A 16,276-nucleotide genomic window follows, 5' to 3' on the forward strand; every position below is an offset into this window, starting at 1 on the left:
CATACACTAAAATACTGAAGAACTCCGACTTTCAAAAGTGGGTGTACTATACTCAAGAACTTCGACTTTTAAAACACACGTCTGACACTATTTACTTAAACATAAGCTAAAGTACTCAATAATTCGGCTTTTGAAACGTACGATCTGACACTATTTAATTAAATATGTACAAAAATACTGAATACCTCCGACTTACAACACGCACGTTTGACACTGGTTAATTAAACATAAATTTAAATACTCAAGAACTCGTGTTATAAATTGCACGTCTGACACAACTTTTCACCCCACAGTGGTTCAGCGGAATGTCTGTGGAATTACAACGCTAAAAACCGGGTTTCGATACCCGTGGTGGATAGAGCTCACATAGCCCATTGAGTAGCTTTGTGCTTAATTCAAAACAACAAACTACTTTTAAAACGTATAATAAAACACTCAAGGACTCTGACTGATGAAACACATGTCTTGCAGTATTTAAACACACATTAAAATACTCAAGAATTTGAACGTATGAAACACACGTCTGACTGTTCAATACAGTAAAATTCTCAAGAACTGCGACTTAAGGAACATATATCACAGTATTTAACTAAACATAGACTAAAATACTTAAAAACTGACTTTTGAAACCCTCGTCTGACACTATTAAATCAAACACACATTAAAATACTGCAAATCTTCGCCATACTAAACACATGTCTGGAACTATTTAACTAAACATACACTAAAACTCTCAACAACTCCGACTTATGAAACACGCGTCTGACACTATTTAATTAAACATACGCTAAAATAATTAATAACTCCGACTTACTAAACGCACGTTTGACACTACTTAACTAAAGATATTGTGAATACTGAAGAACCTGGCTTCCTAAACGTACGCCTGACACTATTTAATAAAACATACATTAAGATTTGAATTATGAAAGACACGACTGTCACTATTTAATTAAATATACACAAAAATACTGAATAACTCCGACCAATGAAACACTCGTCTGACACTATTTACTTAAACACACTTTAAAATACTGAAGAATTCTTACATACATTACGCTCGTTTGACACTAGTTAATTAAACATAAATTGGAATACTCAAAACTCGTCTTATGAAACGCATGTGTGACACTGATTTGTAAAACATATAATAAAACACTCAAGAACTCTGACTTACAAAACGCAGGTCAGACACAAACATACAGTAAAATACTCGACAACTCCGTCTTATGAAATGCACGTCTGACTGTATTTAATTACACATACACTAAAATATTCAAGAACTACGACTTATGAAACACGTCTCACATTATTTAACGAAACATGGACTAAAATGCTCATAAACACTGATTTATGAAACACACGTCTGGCACTATTTATTAAACATACACTAAAATACTCAAGCACTTCAACTTATAAAACACACGTCTGTCACTATTTAACTAAACATGCACTGACATGCTCTAGAACTCCGACATATGAAACGCATGTCTTACACTATTTAATGAAAAATACACCAAAATACTGCAGATCTTCGCCTTACTAAACACATTTCTTACACTATTTAATTAAACTGACACTAAAATACTCAAGAAATTCGATAGATGAAACACACGTCTGACACTACATAATTAAACATAAACTAAAGTACTCAAGAACTCCACTTATAGAACATACGTCTGACTGTTTAATTAAAGAAACAGTAAAAGATTTAAGAACTCGAACTTATGAAACAGACGATTGACTGTTTAAATAATGGTATAATAAAATACTCAACAACTCTGACTTATGAAACACACGTCTGACACTATTTAATTAAACATAAACTAAAATACTAAAAAACTCCTAATTATGAAACTCACGTTGACACTAGTTCATTAAACATACACTGAAATATGCAAGAACTCGACTTATGAAACATACATCTGACACTTTAATAATACATACACGTAGGAAACACACGTCTAACTATTTGATTACAGAAACAGTAAAATAATCAAGACCAATTTAAAAAAACGCACAATTGACACTAGTTAATTAAATATATAGTGATATACTTAAGAACTCGACTTCAGAAACGCACAAGTGCCACCACTTAACTAAAGATACACTGAAATACTCAAGAAGTAAACTTATGAAACACAAATCTGACTGTTTAATTAAAGATGCAGTAAACTACTGAAAAACTTTTACTTATGAAACGCACGTCTTATACTAGTTAATTAAACATGCACTAAAATACTGAAAAACTCCAAGTTATGAAACAAACGTCTGACACTATTTAATGAAACATACACGAAAATACTTAAAAACTCCAGATGTGTGTTTCATATATCCTAGTTCTTGAGTATTTTACTGTATGTTTAATTAAATAGTGTCAAACGTGTGTTTCATGAGGCGGAGTTTTTAAGTATTTTCGTGTAAAACACTCAAAAATTCTCAGTTGTGAAACGCACGTCTGACACTAGTTAATTAAACATGTATTGAAATACTTAAGAACTCGTCTTATGAAACTTACGTCTGACACTACTTTTTAAAAGATATAATGAAACGCTCAAGAACTCTGACTTATAAAACACATGTCCGACGCAAACGTACAGTAAAATATTCAAAACCTTCGTCTTACGAAATGCACTTCGACAGTATTTAATCACACATACACTAAAATACTCAAAAAGCGACTTATGAAAAGCAAATCTGACATTATTTAATTAAACATACACTAAAATAGTCAAAACTCTGACTTACGAAACACACGACTGGCACTATTTAATTATATATACACTAAAATGCTCAAGAACTCGAATGAATGAAACCCACGTCTGACTGTTTAATTAATGATGCAGTAAAATACTCAAAAACCCTGATTTATAAAACGCACGTCTGACACTATTGAAATAAACATACACTTAAATACTGAAAATCTCTACGTTATGTAATACACGTTTGACATTATTTAATTAAATATACACTAAAATACTCAAAAACTCCGACTTACGAAACACATGTCTGACACTATTCAAATAAACATACACTAATATAATTAATAAGTCCGACTTACTAAACGCATGTCTGACACTAGTTTATTAAATATACTCTGAAATACTTAAGATGTCGGTTTCTGAAATGCAGTCTGACACCATTTAATAAAACATCCACTAAAATACTCAAGATCTCCGCTTATGATACAACCGTCTGACACTATTTAATTAAATATACACAAAAATACTCAAGAACTACAACTTACAAAACACTCGTCTGACACTATTTAATAAAAGTACACTGAAATACTCAAGAACTCTGACTTATGAAAATCACGTCTGATACTACTTAATTAAATATACATTAAAATACTGAAGAACTCCAAGTCATGAAATACACGTTTGACAGTATTTAACTTAACATAGAGTAAAATACTCAAAAAAGTCCTACTTATGAAACACACGTTTGACATTAATTAATTCAACATACACTAAAATACTTAAGAACTTTGACTGATAAAAGAAACCTCTGTCACTATTTAAATAAACACACACCAAATACTGCAGATCTTCGACTTACTAAAAGCGCGTCTGACAATGTTTAATTAAACATACTATAAAATGCTTAAAAAAATCCGTCTTATAAAAACTACGTGTGACAATATTTAATTAAAGGTACTATAAAATAGTCTAAAACTCCGAGTTATGAAACACGCGTCAGATACTATTTAATCAAACATGCTCTAAAACAATGAATAACTCCGTCTTACTAAACGGACCTTAGACACTATTTAGTAAAACACACACTAAAATACTCAAGAATTAAGACTTGTGAAACATTTGTTTGGAACTATCTAAACATACAATAAAACACTGAAAAACTCCGACTTATGAAACGCACGTCTGACACTATTTAAATAAACATACACAAAATTACTGAAAATCTCCAAGTTATGAAACACGTGTTTGACACTATTTAACTAAATATACACAAAAATACTCAAGAACTCCGACTTATGAAAGACACGTCTGACACTATTTAAAAATACAGTAAAATATTCAGGAACTCCGACTTATGAAAGGTACGTGTGACATTATGTAATTAAAGATACACTAAAATACTCAAGAACTCTGGCTTATGAAACCAACGTCTGACACTATTTGATTAAACATTTATTGAAATACTCAACAACTCCGTCTAATGAAACCCACGCCTGATACGACTTAATTAATCATAGGCTAAACTACTCAAGAACTGAACTTATGAAATGCAAGTGTGAAACTATTGAATTACACATACACTAAAATACTCAAGATCTCCGATTTATGGAAAACACGTCTGACTTTATTTAATTAAACACAAAGTAAAATACCCAAGATTTCCGAATTATGGAAAACATGTCTGACTTTATTTAATTAAACATAAAGTAAAATACTCAAGATTTCCGGCTTTCGAAATGCACGTCTGACACTATTTAATTAAAGATACAGAAAAATACTCAAGAACTCTGACTCACGAAACATACGTCTGATACTATTTCATTAAACATACACTAAATAATTCAAGAACTTGAACTTATGAAATGCACGTTTTATTATTTAATTAAACATACAGTAAAATACTCAAGAATTCAAAAGTATGAAATACACGTCTGACTGTTTAATGAAAGATGCAGTAAAATACCCTAGAACTCTGACCTATGAAACGTACGTCTGACACTATTTAAATAAACATTCACTAAAATACTAAAGAACTCTGAGTTATGAAACACTCTTCTGACACTATTTAATGAATCATAAACCAAAGTACTCAAGAACTCTGACTTTCGAAACACACGTCTGACACTACTTAATTAAACATACACTAAATTAATGAAGAACTCCAACTTATGAAACACACGTCTGACACTATTTAATCAAATAAACACCAAAATACTGAAGAACTCCTACTTACTAAACGCATATTTGACACTTGTTAATTAAACATACACTGAAATACTTCAAGAACTCCGAATCATGAAACACACGTCTGACACTATTTCTTTTAACATACACTAAAATACTCAAGAACTCCGACTTTAGAAGGCCCCCTATGGCCAGGTAGTTTAAAGCGTTTGACTCCTAGTCGGAGGGTCGCGGTTTCGAATCCCCTTCGCACCAAATGTAGTCGCCATTTCAGCCGTGGGGGCGTTATAATGTGACGCTCAATCCCACTTTTCGTTTGTAGAAGAGTTGGCGGTGGATGGTGATGACTAGTTGCGTTACCTGTAGTCTTACTCTGCTAAATTAGAGACGGTTAGCGCAGATAGCATTCGTGGAGCTTTTTCGCGAAATTGAAAAACAAACAAACCGACTGTTGAAACTCACGTCTGATACTACGTAATTAAAGATACACTAAAATACTCAAGAACTACGACTTATTAACTGCAGGTATATGAACTAATGTTGTACATGGAGATAGAAATACTAAACGAACATTTGAAAGTTGAACCTTTGGGTGAGAAGTTGCATTAGCTATGAAAAGTAGAATATTCCTAATTTCTTGTTCCATTATTTTGTTTTAATTTGTTCAAAAATTCCTTGAATATAGCACTTGTCATTCACGCTTCATTATTCGCTTTCCTTTCCACAAGAAGTTGATTCTTCCTTAAATTTTTGGAACAGCGCTGATTTTTACTCTAACTTATTACCCTTGTTTTCTTTAGTTTTCCATCAGTAAATGCGACCGAAAGTGCAGTCAATCGTTTTTTTTTAAATAGCGGCCTCTGGAATAATGAACAAAGAAAAACACAACAGAATATATTTATCCACAGTAACTGTTACAAAATGTCCGATAATTTATTAACATTTAAACAAATTATTAATTAAAGAAGAATTTCTTAATATTTAATGAAATTATTAATTAAACAAGAAATCATTGATTAAATAAGAAATTAATATTTAATCAAAAACATTTCTTCCGGCTTACTCAGGTTCTTTATCCCACTTACTGATAGAAGAGGTAGGTGAAAGATAGTTTTCTGTCCGCGTTTGCTGGTTCCTCTATATAGAGGGCCTTTTATAAGAGAAATCTTAAGATAAAACTGCAAAATGTTAATATTTCCGGCTTGTTCAGGTTTCCACCCGTTGCAGTTTCATGCTTAGACAGGTTTTACTGTATATATATATGTACTATATCAGCGATCATTTGATCTATTTACAATAGCAATTGTTACTTTTAAATATCCCGTCAACGATATGTTAATAGTAATAGACCGTATATTCAAGCATTGTGTCAGCGTGTTGTTTTATTTATTTATGACAATAATTCTTACTTTTAAATATCCTGTCAAAGATATGTTTATAGCAGTAGATGTACATTTAAGTACTGTTAACGTATTGTTTGATTTATTTAGTTCAATATTCTTCAGCGATATGTTTACAGTAATAAATCGTACACGTATTTGATATATTTAGAAAAGTTATTACTTTTCAATAATGTAAGCAATGCGCTTATGTTTTCTGTCAACGCATTGTTTGAGCTATTCACAACAATAGTTCCTTTAAATATTCTGTGAACGATCTGTTTACAGTAATAAGCTGTACGTTTATTTACTCTGTCAGTGTTCTTTTATTTGTTTAGAATACTGAATGTTACCGTTACGTAGATATACCGGTATCTTTCTAAATGTATATGTACACACTCACGCACATATACGTAGATTTATATATAATAAAAATGAATAAGCTAGGATTTTTGGAGACGAACTATCTTAGAAATCTTTAATTTTATTACTTATTTCCTTGGGTTCGTTTCGAACAAACGCTGTTTTTCAAGTAAATAACAAGAACTGTTGGTTAAATTTAACCTACAAGTACGTTTTGTGGATTACATTTCTGTATTGTGATTTCAAGCTGTTTGGCTAGAGCAGAGCTCAAAATAGAATATTTCCTCTGAAGAAACCACCTGTGTGTTAAAATCACCTGTTACCTGTAACATCAAGGCTGGTGATCCAGCTGGTTTCAGTTCCTCACTACGTAAACAGGCTATATCTATATCCATGACTATTGAAACTTTCTTCATAAGTAAAATCAGCCTGACACAGGAACTCATGGTGCGCCAAAAGAAACAGAAACTTTCAAAACTCTTACTTTTAATCTGTCTAGCTGTGATTGGAGTGATTTGGTACCGCTCCAAAGAGTCAGATTATAGCTTAACAATGGTAAGTTTAAAATTATAGGAACGAGTTGATCACTCTTTTATTTTGTTTGAAAACCAAATTATTATATTTTTATCTTTAATAATTACTTAAATAACTACCTCTAGAAACTAGGGGAGGATGAATTCCACCTGATGTTCAAGTGGTTGCGATGAATGAATTTAACTTATATAATTACTTCAAGAAGCAAGGGGAGGTGGACATTAAGTAGTGCTGGATTAGGTGATTCCGATTAATTTGATATTTAACTTTATATAAATACCTCCAGAATCAGGGGTAGAGATGAATCTCGCCTATTGATCTACTGAATCATGGTTCTCTTACTTTAATATTTAACTCACATAATTACTCTTAGTAGCAGGAATCTAATTTATTCAATGGTTCTCATTACAATACTATTTAACTCATATAACTTCCTCTAAATCTGGGTAGGTAGATTAAATAGCAACCTTTGTGTTTTTGTAAACTCACTGTTTTATACCAGCTTTCCCATTTCATTTTTGGGTTGTTCTCGCTAACCACTTGCATGCTTAAAAATATACTAGTACTTGTGTAGTTTCTATTATAACAATGTTTCGAATCTTTTGCAACTCCAATGTGGCCTAGTGGTTAGCGTGCTTAAAGTGTGATTCAGAGAGTCCATGGTTTACAACCAATTGTCCCTCAAGACGTGTCTCACACTTTATGGCTGTGGGAGCCTTATAAGACTGAAGCTTAGATTCTCCTATTCGATCAGGCAAGGGTATTTCAAGAGTTGGTTACTATTTTTTCACTGCTTCTTACTTTCTCATTGTTTCGAGACAGAAATTTTTGTACTCAGTTAAAACGAAGGTGTTTGTCCTGGATGTTATCATAATGTAACAGAAAATTATTTCTAGGAAATTCTGTGAAGTATGGTTTATTTATATGCATATGTACAATGACTTAAGGAACATGTCCATTTCAAAAATGTTTCCTTAGGATATGTTGTGTTTTAAACTAAAATATTCAGTATATTTAACTGCATTATTAATCACTCGTACTGAAGGACTGTAACTGGTAAAGAAAGTTCTACTGTTTATTTAAATATTTATTTTATTGGTAGGTACCACGTGCGGCTGTGTCTCCCTCTAGTGAAGAGTTGGAACAACTGAACGAATATAGAGCACGAAAAGAAAGGATAAAAGAAGTTTGTCAAAGGCACAATATGTATCGTCGTTTCTCAAGTTATGCCGATGTTTACCGCAACCATAACCCTCTGGCACAAGGACGAACAGGACGTATTCGTCTAAGAACGAACCACCCTTACGGCATCTCGGCTTGTCTGGTTCACAAAGCCGCCAGTAATACGGTTATTTCTTTCCTGTTCATCATTCCCCCAAATCGCAAGGATTATTATCTTGGGAATAACTGGCACCCTCTCTCTAGTAACACTAGCCTGCTTCAGCCTTTTCAAACCTATATAAGGGGTTTTCCTGGATATTTTGTATTCATGTTCGTTCGTCACCCTTTCGCTAGGTTAGTGTCTTCTTATAGGGACAGGGTGACTCATGCAGGAGGAAAACATGACAATGAAAAGACGGAGACGTTTTACCAGAATCCTAATATTACACTTGAAACTTTAGCTAACTACAAGTGGGTTCCATTTGACGCATTTATTAAAGCATTGCTAGTCGTTGATGTAAAAGATTCGCCTTACGTGGAATGGGACTGGAAACCGGCCAATTACGTCTGTGCACCATGCAACATTGACTACGACTTCGTAGGAAAAGTAGAAACTATCGGCCAAGACATCATATACCTGGCTAAACGATTAGGATTTGAAAACGAAATGATGAATATTACCGGAAATAATCCTTGGATGCATCGTACCACAGAGGAGATTCGTCGACAAATTATGTCAAACAATACTTCTCTCAGATATCTAAGTCTGACATCTTTGCTTTGTACGAAAATATAAATTAGACTTCGAAATTTTTGGATATGATATCAATGACCTGGTTAATCAAAACTAAAAATTTACTTGCTTAGTTTGTGAAATAATTGCAAAATTCGTACACAAATTAAAATGTGTTAGAATTTACGACAGTTTCCCAAACAGTTAATTATGATCAGTTGCTTACGTGTTTTCAGCTCGGAAGTAAATAATGATGCTTTGTTTTCGTACTTATGTCATTTTATTTTGTCAATCAGATATTGAAAACTCAATTACTTTACGAGTTCTTAAAAGATTCTATTCCAATACAAAGTTTGGATTAAATCACGTTTTCTGATGCTCAAATTTTAATGTATTTTAAAATATTTGATGAAAGTACAGTCAGGGTAAACATATTTTTCTTCTCTTATGCGAGTACTACAATATTTCATCATTTGTTTTTCATTATATGCGTTTAACTTGGTAACAAATGTGAGATGAACAATTTTGAAACACCTTGTGGTTATCGTTGGACTCAACAAATAGCCTAATCTGGCTTTACTTTAAGAATACACAAACACACACCCTGTTAACACATTTGTGTCGAAGAGTTCAGACAAGCACGTTTCACCCAGGAATCAAAACATTAGCACACTGGAAACAAAGTATTAGCAGTCTTTACTCCAGAGACAAAATACTAGCACACTTCACTTCAGAAACGGCCCGGCATGGCCAAGCGTGTTAAGGCGTGCGACTCGTAATCTGCAGGTCGCAGTTTCGAATCCCGGTCGCACCAAACATGCTTGCCCTTTCAGCCGTGGTCACGTTATAATGTGACGGTCAATCCCACTCCTCGTTGGTAAAAGAGTAGCCCAAGAGTTGGCGGTAGGTGGTGATGACTAGCTACCTTCCCTCTAGTCTTATACTGCTAAATTAGGAACGGATAACACAGATAGCCCTCGAGTAGCTTGGTGCGAAATTAAAAACAAACAAACACTTCAGAAATTAAATATGTGTACACTTTGCTCTGGAAACAAAATATTAGCAGGTTTTAATTTGAAAACAAAACACTAGCACAGTCTACTCCAACAACGAAGTGTTAGCACACTTTAGTCCAGAAATAAAGTATTATCACACTTAATTCTGGTAACGAATTATTACAAACACTATTTCAGAAAACACTTTGTTTTACTCTGAAGTAAAATAAAAGCACATTTTACTTCAGAAATGAAGTAATAACATGCTTTACTCTAAAAATGAACTTTTTTTCTCTGGAAAACAAAACAACTATGTAATTTGTTACGAAAACAGCTCAAGAGACACCAAATCATCGGTAAATATTTACCGAAAAAATACATAAAAACCCTTTTAACCTGTTCAGTGCCGTAGACGAGGTAACTCGTCCAAGCCGATTAGTAACACAGTGCCACGGACGAGTTAATTCATTCTCAATAATACCTAACTTCAACGCTAGATGCCATCACTGTACATGTATTTGACCTATTTACAAATTGTTTCACTTTCGATACAAAATGGCGTCACGAAAAGTTACAAAATGAAGAAGCATTAGAGTTGTATTTTCAACTTGGTTCGGAGTTTGAAGATAGCAGTGACGATTCAGAAGATTTGATTTTGAAGATTCTTTGAAAAATACGGAAATACAAGGCTCAGATATTAGTGAAGATAATGATAACTGGCCATCAACCAGCACTGGTAAACGGACGATAAGACCAGGGAGTAAACGTAAAATTGCAAGTTGTGGTAAGAACAGTTTCAAGAAAAAGTGCCCTAATGACAATGATTGGAATGCTGAATCCTTTGCTGCTCCAGTTATAAACCCCTTCTCAGGAAATCATGATGTCCAGTACGACGATTTGAGCCAAGTTTTCACAAGTTCTTCCCTCCCACAATTGTCAACCATATTGTAACAGAGACCAATAAATATGCAGAAACTATGATGGCTCGCGTTGATTTGAAGGAACATTCTAGAATAAAATCATGAAAGCCAACTAATGAGAAGGAAATGTATGAATGTATGGGTCTAATAATGCTAATAGGCATAGAAAGAAAACCAACTATTTCCATGTACCTCAGTACTGACCCTTTAATTGCAACACTCATGTGCATGTCAAAAAACTGGTTTCTTTTGCTGCTATTGATGCTACACTTTGCTGACAATACTCAGGTAACTATTGTTGACCAACGACAGCACAAGATACAGACCATTATTGATCATTTACGGAAAATAATTAGAACCTCATATGTACCAAACGAACATGTTTGTATTGACGAATCTTTGATACTATAGAACGGTCGACTGGGATTTCGACAGTACATTCCATCGAAAAGGGCTAGGTTTGGAGTCAAAAGTTATGAGCTATGTGAAAGTGTAACAGGATATGTTTAGGAATTTTTCATCTACACTAGTGCTACTGCACAGTACAGCACTAAAGAGAGCGGACAGGACAAACGTGGTGTATGCACATTGATGGAATCATTGTTTGGACAAAATTGTAAGCTCTATTTGGATCGTTTTTTTACAAGTCCCACTTTAGCGAAGTCATTGCTTGATCGTGACACCTATTTGTGTGGGACAGTAATGAAAAATCGAATTGGGATGCCGAAATGTTTCACAAATATTCAAAAGGGAGAAATGGACATGACACAAAAAGACAGCCATGGTGTTTTCACTGGATAAGGATAAGAGGGACATTTTCATGTTGAGTACAATACATGACAATACCATGCAAAACACTGGAAAGATCAACCGTGATACTGGTGCAGCTATTGTAAAACTAAAATGTGTCATTGATTACAATCGTTATATGGGAGGGGTTTACTTATGTGACAGTTTGTTGCATGCTCATCCGAGTATGCGCAAGGCTGTGAAGTGGTACAAAAAAGTATTTTTTTCACATGATGGATATAGCAGTGTACAATGTTTTGATAGTTTACAAATCACTGGGAAACAACCTGTCTCTCCTGGAGTTTATACTCCGTGTCATCCGTACCCTGATTGAAGATTACCACACCCAGCGCTGAAAATCACCGAAAGCCGGCCTTTCTTGGAAAACCCCCTTCGCCTCACAGAACGTCACTTCCCAACACTTATTCCACCAAAAAGTACCCCACTAGAAAGTGTAAAGTGTGCTCTGACAAATCCAAGAGGAAGGAAAATAGATATGAATGTACTGATTGCAAAATGACTCTTTGTGTTGATCCCTGCTTCAAAACATTTTACACGAAAGTGAATTATTAAATGTATCATGTATTTAAATACCCAATAATGACATTTTGTGATTATTGTTTCATGTTTTGTACATATTTCTTCATTTTGTGTACTACCTTAAGTTTGGCTTAGAGAAAAAATAGTATTTGTTGTTTATTTCCTTTGTTTTAAAAATTACTCAATTTTGCTGAAAAAAAAAACCGGCATAGGAGCTGCCGTAGCAGCTGACATACTTGGCAGTCAACAGGTTAAAGTAAATTTTTGTTCAGAGAACAGGATACCAAAACAGGAGAACAGCCTTTTACCCAAAAGAACTTTTGGCAGAGTAATCTTCTGTTGACATTAATGTCTTGGTCATTTCTAACTGTATTGATGATGATAACGTACAGCATGATTTAGTTCAATTACGAAGTTGAAAAATATTTCATAAATGACCTTCAGTTATTGTAACTCAAAAGTAATGCATTTCGATTATCATATAGATGTTTAATACATAGTTTGCAACCAATGCAATAGTATGACTGAAGAAAAGAATCTTAACGTGGTAGTGAACGAGTTGTTTAAGCCATCGAAGCAGAGTTTTATTGCTAGTGATAATGTTAATTTAATTACAGGATGTTTTTACAGAAATCTTCATTACAAGCTCAAAAGATCTAATATCTGTCTATACAAATCCTTAATTAGAAATAGTATGTAGTTTTTGTCCATGTAATTAACAGAGCATATTGATTTACTCAAAAGAATTCAGAGGAGGACTACAAAGATTATTGTGGGACTAAGATGGACAAGAGGTGATTTTAATTGAAATGTACAAGACTATTCTGACTCTAATAGAACGAAATGGCATAAATTGAAGAACTGAGAAAAACATAATATACTTTAGTTAAGGCAGTTTTGAATTTAGAGCAGTTTGATTGGCTTATCAAATGAGATACTGTTGTTAGTGTAGAGGCCCACTTTTTACAAAAGTTTGAAAAAGAATCAGTTTAAAATATTACTTTTCCCAAGGGTAGCTATGAAAAGACAGCAATAAAGGACCAACTGCTTTTTTGTTGTGATATTTTCTTGCAAATATTTCCTGCTATAAAGTCCAGAATAATAATCCTATGACGATTAGCATTAACCCTCGTCATTATTTGCTGAATAGTTACTATTACATAACGTACTAAAATTTTGAATAGTCTGAAACTGAGTTAAATTATGATTTAGAAGTCAAATAAATGTGATATGTATCTAATTTATGATACTTGCCAACAAGATTGATACACACAGTTTTTTTAAATACAGATATATTTTATTATACAAACAGTAATACAATGTACAATAATGGTTATTACAAATAATAATCTATGTACAAAAGTTTTACAAACTTATATGTAATATTAAGTCTCCTATATGGTCTAAACGTTCTTTGATACCTTATCGAGAGTTCAGAATGAGATAATTAATTTTGAGTTGATGTAGATACAATTCACTTAATAGGAAGCTATCTAGCTCTGTGTTCTTTATTCTGTACCGGTCACACGCCTAATTATTCGCCGCTGAAATTATATAATGTCCAAAGTGAATCTGCTGAAGTTAAATGGTTTATAATGTTTGAAAGCTATAAACTTTTCTGGTCAAATAGCTGAAATTCCCGACTGATAAGCGTTATAACAATCACAGTTATAGCTCCCGAGTTTATAGCTCACCAGCTGTAGCAAATCAATAATATATACTGTCTCTTGGCGCATCGCATTGGTTATGTTTATAGATGTGAGGAGAATTTCTTAATATTTCAGTTTACACAAAAATATAGACGATGCACCAGTGTTTACGAACACATATGTTGATGATGATCAGACTCGATAATCTTCTACAAGTTTAATGGATAGGCGTGAATTTCAACACGGATTTAACAGCATAAATTGTGTAATTTATAAATATAAATCGAAATTAAACAAACATCGATATTGAAATACATACATGATAATAAATCAGTCACAGTACTTTATTAAAGGACCCTCACCTACCACTGACTGGGATAATTTTTCGTTATAAAACAACTTAGATCCAACGTAGCATTATTCAGAAAAAACAGAGACTATTTTTTATTCTACTTCTATTCATCAAGAAGTCCAGAGGATTGAGTATGCTATATTTTAAAATTATTTTAAATAAGCAAATTAACATGTCACGTGACAAACACAACAGCTATGAAGCAGTATTGGAAGAGTCTGTATCAGAACTACATCTGAAAATTATTTGACATTAATTGGGCCATGTGATCTTAGCAAACACTGACCACTTTTAAATAATGTATATAATATAAAATATTTGTTTATTCAGATTATAATGGTGTTGAGGATTTCAGATTTCCAGACCGAGGATATATTTTGTATTTTACTTTATAGGAAAACAAATAGACAAGTATATACTTACGACTTCAGCACCATCCAGAAAGAAACCAGAAACAAGTTTTATTCCTCGTGTGAGTAGCAAATTATAGTATCTCGTAATAAGTGAGAATCTATGAACTCAAATGCCACTAGCAAAAGTCGCTCAGGTGTCCAATACTATAAGAAACAACATAATCAAAGAAAATCTCCTTCTGGAAAAGCAACAAAAGTCACGTGTATGGAAGTGTTTCCCCTACTTCGTGATATCCCGCATGAAAACACATACCTCAAATTGAAAGAGTTAAAGCCTATGGATTTCTGCATGTGAGGAGTAGAGAAATAGACACTGAAAAACTGTCGTCTTTATACAATAAATAGTTTATGGAAAGCAATCAGAAAGTAATAGTGTAATTTCGATATGAAAGACTTATAACAAAATATGTACAGTGGAAATTATGCTTCAGAGCTCTTTTCAAAATACATGTTCATAATATAGGGTATAACTGATGTGGCAACATGGACTATAAAGAAAGGTTGAGGCAGTAAACCATTTCAATATAACATACTTAGTTCCGTATATTCTTAAGACTTTGCTCTTTGTTGAGGCAGTAAACTGTTTCAATATAACATACTTAACTACCGAATATTGTTGTGACATTGCCTTTTGTTGAAGTAGTACACCGTTTCAACATAACATACTTAACTAACGTATATTGTTGTGACATTGCTCTTTGTTGAAACAGTAAACGGTTTCAATATAACACACATAATTCCGTATATTCTTGTGACATTGCTCTTTGTGGAAGAAAAAACCGTTTCAATATAACATACTTAACTACCGAATATTGTTGTGACATTGCTCTTTGTTGAAGCAGTAAACCGTTTCAATATAACATACTTAACTTCCGTATATTGTTGTGACATTGTTCTTTTTGAAGTAGTAAACCGATTCAATATAACATACTTAACTACCGAATAATGTTGTGACATTACTCTTTGTTAAAGAAGTAAACCGTTTCAATATAACATACTTAACTATCGAATATTGTTGTGACATTGCTCTTTGTTGAAGCAGTAAATTGTTTCAATATAACACATTTAACATCCGAATGTTGTTCTGACATTGCTTTTTGTTTGGGGCAGTAAATCGTTTCAATATAACATACTTAACTACCGAATAATGTTGTGATTACTCTTTGTTAAAAAAGTAAACCGTTTCAATATAACATACTTAACTTCCGTATATTGTTGTGACATTGCTCTTTGTAGAAGCAGTAAACTGTTTCAACATAACATACTTAACTTCCCTCTATTGTTGTGACATTGCTCTTTGTTGAAGCAGTAAATTGCTTTAATATAACACACTTAACTACCGCATACTGTTGTGACATTGATTTTTGTTGAAGAAGTAAACCGTATCAATATAACATACTTAACTACCGAATAATGTTGTGATTACTCTTTGTTAAAAAAGTAAACCGTTTCAATATAACATACTTAACTTCCGTATATTGTTGTGATATTGCTTTTTGTTGAAGCAGTAAACTCTTTCAATATAACACATTTAACTACCGTATATTGTAGTGACAATGCCT

General features: G+C 33.1%; 1 protein-coding gene across 1 annotated transcript; it reads left to right on the forward strand.

Annotated features, from left to right (window-relative positions):
* Nucleotides 1–6,989: 6,989 nt before the first annotated feature.
* Nucleotides 6,990–9,502, forward strand: LOC143224687 (uncharacterized). The gene is made up of 2 exons (XM_076452859.1): nt 6,990–7,183; nt 8,265–9,502. The coding sequence occupies exons 1-2, from the start codon at nt 7,022–7,024 to the stop codon at nt 9,117–9,119; spliced, it is 1,017 nt and encodes a 338-aa protein (XP_076308974.1). The 5' UTR covers nt 6,990–7,021; the 3' UTR covers nt 9,120–9,502.
* Nucleotides 9,503–16,276: the final 6,774 nt, after the last annotated feature.

This window comes from Tachypleus tridentatus, chromosome 9, assembly GCF_004210375.1.
Source record: "Tachypleus tridentatus isolate NWPU-2018 chromosome 9, ASM421037v1, whole genome shotgun sequence".
NCBI lineage: Eukaryota > Metazoa > Arthropoda > Merostomata > Xiphosura > Limulidae > Tachypleus > Tachypleus tridentatus.

Coding starts and splice junctions, on each gene's coding strand:
- LOC143224687 (XM_076452859.1), top strand. CDS start 7,022: ATGACTATTGAAACTTTCTTCATAAGTAAAATCAGCCTGACACAGGAA. Junction 7,184..8,264: donor CAGATTATAGCTTAACAATG/GTAAGTTTAAAA, acceptor TTTTATTGGTAG/GTACCACGTGCGGCTGTGTC.